A 5,189-nucleotide genomic window follows, 5' to 3' on the forward strand; every position below is an offset into this window, starting at 1 on the left:
GTTGTTGTGTGTGTTTGTGCGTATGTGATTGTGTTGGTGTGTGTGTGTTAGTGTGGTTGTGTGCATGTGTATGCAGTCAGACACTTAGTCTCGGTTTATGACTCCTTAGACTGACCGATAGGACAGAAAAGGAAGATAAGAAGCTAGATCCAAGCAAAGCCACGTGACTGAGCCAGGAGAAGGCATGGAAAGAACTTAGCAGCTGTATAAAAAGCCGTGTTACTGCAAAGTGGTCTGGAAGGCAGGGCCAAGATACAGGGCACAGGGGGAACATCAGAAGAGACCATCAAAACAGGAGCCAGGCCCCGGGATCCTACTTCCCGAGCCAAAGAACAATGAGTGTGAACGCAGGACAAAGAATTCCCCAAGGGAGGATCCATTCAGACAACCATGAAAAAGCCAAAGGCACAGATGAAATATGACAAAATCTAACTGAACAAGGAGTTGAAGAAAGACGAAGGCCACTGGGTCATCTCCTCTGAGCTGTCAATTCTCTGTCACCCTCTTGCCTTTGCTCTTCCTTCCTGATGTTCAGAAAGCATGTGTTTCATGAGGGGTGGGTTAGCTTTGCACACTTCTGCCTGACCTCCACCCCTGGGCACTGGAAGTAGGGGAGGTCTTCAGGCTTGTGAAATGCCTTCAGCATCAGAGACAGACCCCAATGTACTCCCGGCGAGGTGGGAGGGGAAAACACTCACAAGGGGAAGGGGACTTTCTCAATGAGAAAGCCGGGTCCAAAGCTGACTGAGGGACGCAGTCGCAATTGTATCTGCCTGCCTCCCCTCTTACTCGCCTGTGTCCCTCTCCCCGGCATGTGACTGTGGTTGTCCTTGATCTCGAAGGATGATACAGTTTTTGCCTTTGTCCGAGCAACAGTTCTATTGTTGATCTCCCGTTTGGGGCAGGAGGCCGACGTTAGGTGAGAAGTGGGTCTTCTCTTTGGCTTCCCCCTCTCTGACCTTGACTTCTGCCTTTGTGTCTTAGATCCATGCCAGTCCAACCCCTGTGAACACGGCGGGGACTGTATCATCAGAGGGGATACCTTCAGTTGCAACTGCCCAGCCCCCTTCTCGGGGAACCGGTGTCAGACTGGTGAGCACACTGGTTTGCATCCACTGTCCATTAGGGTTAACCATGACACCCTCAGGAGAGCACTGGATGATCCTGGGGCAAAGGTTATAATTCCACAGGCTATGGTCATGCATGGTGGCATCAGGCTATGTGTGATCGCAGGTGGCACCTGTGTGTACCCTGCCCCCAATACTATGACATGGGGTTCATGGTTCCATTCTGCAGAGAAGAACACTGAGGCCAAGAGAGGGTTAGAAACTTGGAAATTTGCTTTTAGACTATCTTCAATTGAGAAATGTGGTCCTCAAATGCAATGACAGGAATATCCCAGGGCACGTAAGGCCCAATTTAGAACAGGGTGCACAGGAACTACGAACCTGCCCCTGACCACATAGCTGGTCAGGGTGTAAGCAGAAACCAGAGTAGCCAGCCTGACTCCTGGGCTCTTTCGCCCACCACCCTCCTAGTGTCTGCATTTAGAACTCCTGTAGGGCTGTATAACAGTGAGAGTAGAGACAGGCGAGGAGCTGGCATTTTCCCAGTTTACCTCCTACAGTAAATAAAGGAGGGAAGGTAGTGACAAGTGCAGAGAGTGTCATCGTGGCCTCTGGCCTTTGTGCCCCTCCCACTTATTCCCTCCATTTTGACCCTTAGGGTCCTTCCAGAAATGGCTGGGATCATTGGGAGCACAGCCGAAAACACCCGATCATTGAGATCAGGGAGAACACAGCCTTTGGTTCGCCCCACTCCTCACACCTCAGGAGAATGACCAAAACTGGAAAAATCAAATATATGCAATAAGGGACAGAAATCACAACTGCCTGTTGAAGGTGTGAACGTGGAGGTGTGAACGTGGAGGTGTGAACAGCTATCAGGGTTTATGTTAGGATGGGGGAAAAAAATCAGCCAGGACTCAAGGTTAAGAGGGAATCCTTGTCCTGGAGCGGCATGGCATCCCAGGACTGCGGACAAGGCCACAGAAACAGTCGACTTGCCCTGCCTCCAAAATTAAGCTAAGCAGGTGCCCCTCTAAGTCAGATGTGTCCCAAGTAATGTCCCACCCCATCCCCATTTTCTACTTCTCTGTGTATCTCACACAGTACAAAACAAGTGCAAGGACAACCCATGTGTCCACGGTGATTGCCTCATCACCCAGAAGTCTCCCTACTACCGCTGTGCCTGCAAATACCCTTACATGGGACCAGACTGCTCCAAAGGTGAGCGGCAGAACGTTTTCTCTGCTCTAACCTGTGCCTCTGGTGTCTGCATTGTACTGCATGGGTGTGGGTGGAAGAGTGAAGTTTTTGTGGCGTCCAAGGCAGCCCTCTTCATTAGGATCCTAGAAAAGGGATCCTCCCTGGAGAACTCAGGGAGAATTCACTAATCTGTATCCTCTCTCTCACACACACACACGCACGCACGCACGCACGCACGCACGCACGCACGCACACCCTTGGAAGTTGATTCCTCCAGGAAGTAGGCACTGATCTGTTCCTGAGATGGGTTGTGCGTGGGACTTATACACTGAGTCACTGCTTTGAGTAGGTACACCATCCCAAGAGATTTACTCTTGTCTAGGAGAGATAGAAATTCACAAACAAAGAACTTAAAATTCAGAGAAGTTAACTTACTCGTGGTCACAAAGTTCTCAAGGGCCATAGACAAGTTTCTACCCAGATCAGACTATCTTCCAGATCAGTCCGTAAGGACTCTGTGACCCATTCCAGGGAGAGGGGTTGTTTGGTTTATTCTGCTGCGTGTCCTCCATCCATCTGGCTTTATGCATATTGTCCTATGCTTTCTGAGACATCTGACAGGGTGTCAATGATCTGTCTATGCCCTATGGTGTCCTGTCATTTAGCAGAGGATGACTCCAGAAGAGTGCCACCATTAGGAGGTGTTACACCTCCTCCTAACTCATTTTCTGTTTTCACAGTGCTTCCGGCGTGCAGACCAAATCCCTGCCAGAATGGCGGGGTCTGTTCCCGGCATAGACGGAGGTCCAGGTTTAGCTGTGCCTGTCCAGACCAGTATAAGGGGAGATTCTGTGAAATAGGTATGGGTCTTCACTACCACTACATCTGCAAAGAATCTAGGACAAGCGAGACCTCCGGTGCCTTTTCTGTTCACGTGACTCCTACACACATGGCTCAGAGTTTCCCAAGCTCTACTCCTCCCCAGTCTTCCAACCTCAGAGTGCAGAGTCCGTCATCTCCCTGCCAAGGAAGTGATGGTCTGGGGTGTGGTGTAGCAAATCAACCCTCCACACAGACCACACCAGGGCCCCTTCCCACCTCCCCTTAATGGTTTTGTAAACACCCACCTTCTCAAACTGGAAGATCTCAAAATTTAAATTCTGGTTAAACATGGAACATTCTGGAGCTTTGTGATGAAACCTAGGGTTAACCCATGATCAAGCCCAGTCCCGTGACCCATCTCATATCCCCACGAACCCTAATTGAGGCCAATGAGTCCATGACTGACCGTTCTCATAGGCGGCCTGCTCTCTCCGAGGTCCGGACGACTGTTATGTCGGTGACGGCTACTCTTACCGAGGCCAAGTGAGTAAGACAGTCAACCAGAACCCATGCCTTTACTGGAACTCCCACCTCCTCTTGCAGGAGAATTACAACATGTTTATGGAGGATGCAGAGACCCACGGGATCGCAGATCACAACTTCTGCAGGTACGATTTACGGCTTGGTTGCTTGACTTTGAAACCGACTTCGAGCCAGCAGCCTTCTTTCTGAACAGGAAATCTCCTACTTGGGATAACATAACAATGAAAACTCCCCTAGTCTCAGGGCCTCATGTACATCAAAGTTAATTTCTTACTAACGCTACATGTGCCTGTGTGGGTGGGAAGGTGGTAGTGGGAGGGGGGAGTTCAGCACCACAGAATACTGCAAATACTCAGGATGAGTAAAAAGAGAAAAAATGAAACAAACAAACAAAAAAAAAGCCAACCAAAACTCAAGGAATGAAACACTACCTTCCACATGAATTCTGTGGCAGAAGAAGTCCCATGGGCCTGCTTACCTTCCAGAGAGAGGCTGAGGAACAAATGGACTCGACCTCCCTAGTTTTCTGTCTCCAGACCACAATCCTGGTTTCCTAGCTCTACTTTAGTCTAACCAAGGTCAATGGCTTGTGTGACTTGTGTACGGAAAGTGAGGGTGTTTTGCTTGCCTTTGTGCTGGCCCCATGAACAAGGTGTCTTCTTTGCACGCAATAGCTACCTCTGTTCTCCTGATGCTCAGTGGGAGCTGCCTTCTTGTGGAGCTATCTTCATGGAGAGAGCTTTTACTACTTCCCAAAGGATTCTCATGCCTGGGACTCAGAGGTTGGGGCCAGCTCTCACCATGTCTGTCTGTCTGTGACACTTTCCTAAACCCATTGAGTGGGGTTTTTCAGTAGGAACTACACTTCTCCCACGTTTTATGTCTCCCATGGTCCAGCACACTGGTTGGAAATTACTTTCTGATCCTCAGGATTCTCCTCCTGAAGTTAAGATTTTTGCCAAAAATCTGTGAGCACGCTTGTATGCCAAGGTTTGCTAACCTGTTGGAGGATTCCAGTGGAGATCGGTCCCGGGCTGTGTGGGGATTGGGTATCCTCTGACTCAGGGTGCTTCCCTGATGCAAAAGCCTCTGAACTTTGGTGGTCGCTCACTTTAATTTTGTATTTTAGAAACCCAGATGGAGACCACAAACCCTGGTGTTTTGTCAAGGTGAACAGTGAGAAGGTGAAATGGGAGTACTGTGATGTCACGGTCTGTCCAGTGCCGGGTGAGTCTGTGCTGCTACCTGTAGTGCCTGGGGAGGAGATGGGCAGTCCTGGGCAGTCCTGGTGGGAGTCTTGGTGCTTGACCACACCTGCCCTACATGTCCTTTGACCCTCAATTCACAAACATTCATATCGCTCCTCCCAGTCTTTGTAGCCCTCAGGACAATGAGCTAGCCTCCACACTTCCATCATCTCAGGTTAGATCTAAAACTTTCTGTCCTAACCCGGAGTCAGAACCCTCGGAATCATATACTGTGTGTGTCAGTATATGATGACCGTCATATGCTGTTGATCACTGGCTGTGTCAGGTGGACAATGACCATCATACACTG

At 49.7% G+C, this 5,189-nt stretch overlaps 1 protein-coding gene across 2 annotated transcripts in view; it reads left to right on the forward strand.

Moving 5' to 3' along the window:
* Nucleotides 1-5,189, forward strand: part of Habp2 (hyaluronan binding protein 2) — a 29,696-nt gene that overhangs the window by 17,992 nt on the left and 6,515 nt on the right. For both annotated transcript variants that reach the window (XM_028775129.1, XM_028775139.1), the window contains exons 4-8: nucleotides 985-1,092; nucleotides 2,172-2,288; nucleotides 3,008-3,127; nucleotides 3,586-3,757; nucleotides 4,762-4,859. In XM_028775129.1, coding sequence (XP_028630962.1) covers nucleotides 985-1,092; nucleotides 2,172-2,288; nucleotides 3,008-3,127; nucleotides 3,586-3,757; nucleotides 4,762-4,859 — 615 coding nt within the window. The remainder of the gene's footprint in view (nucleotides 1-984; nucleotides 1,093-2,171; nucleotides 2,289-3,007; nucleotides 3,128-3,585; nucleotides 3,758-4,761; nucleotides 4,860-5,189) is intronic.

The sequence above is a fragment of the Grammomys surdaster genome, unplaced genomic scaffold (assembly GCF_004785775.1).
Source record: "Grammomys surdaster isolate TR1022 unplaced genomic scaffold, NIH_TR_1.0 66, whole genome shotgun sequence".
In the NCBI taxonomy this organism is placed as follows: Eukaryota; Metazoa; Chordata; class Mammalia; order Rodentia; family Muridae; genus Grammomys; species Grammomys surdaster.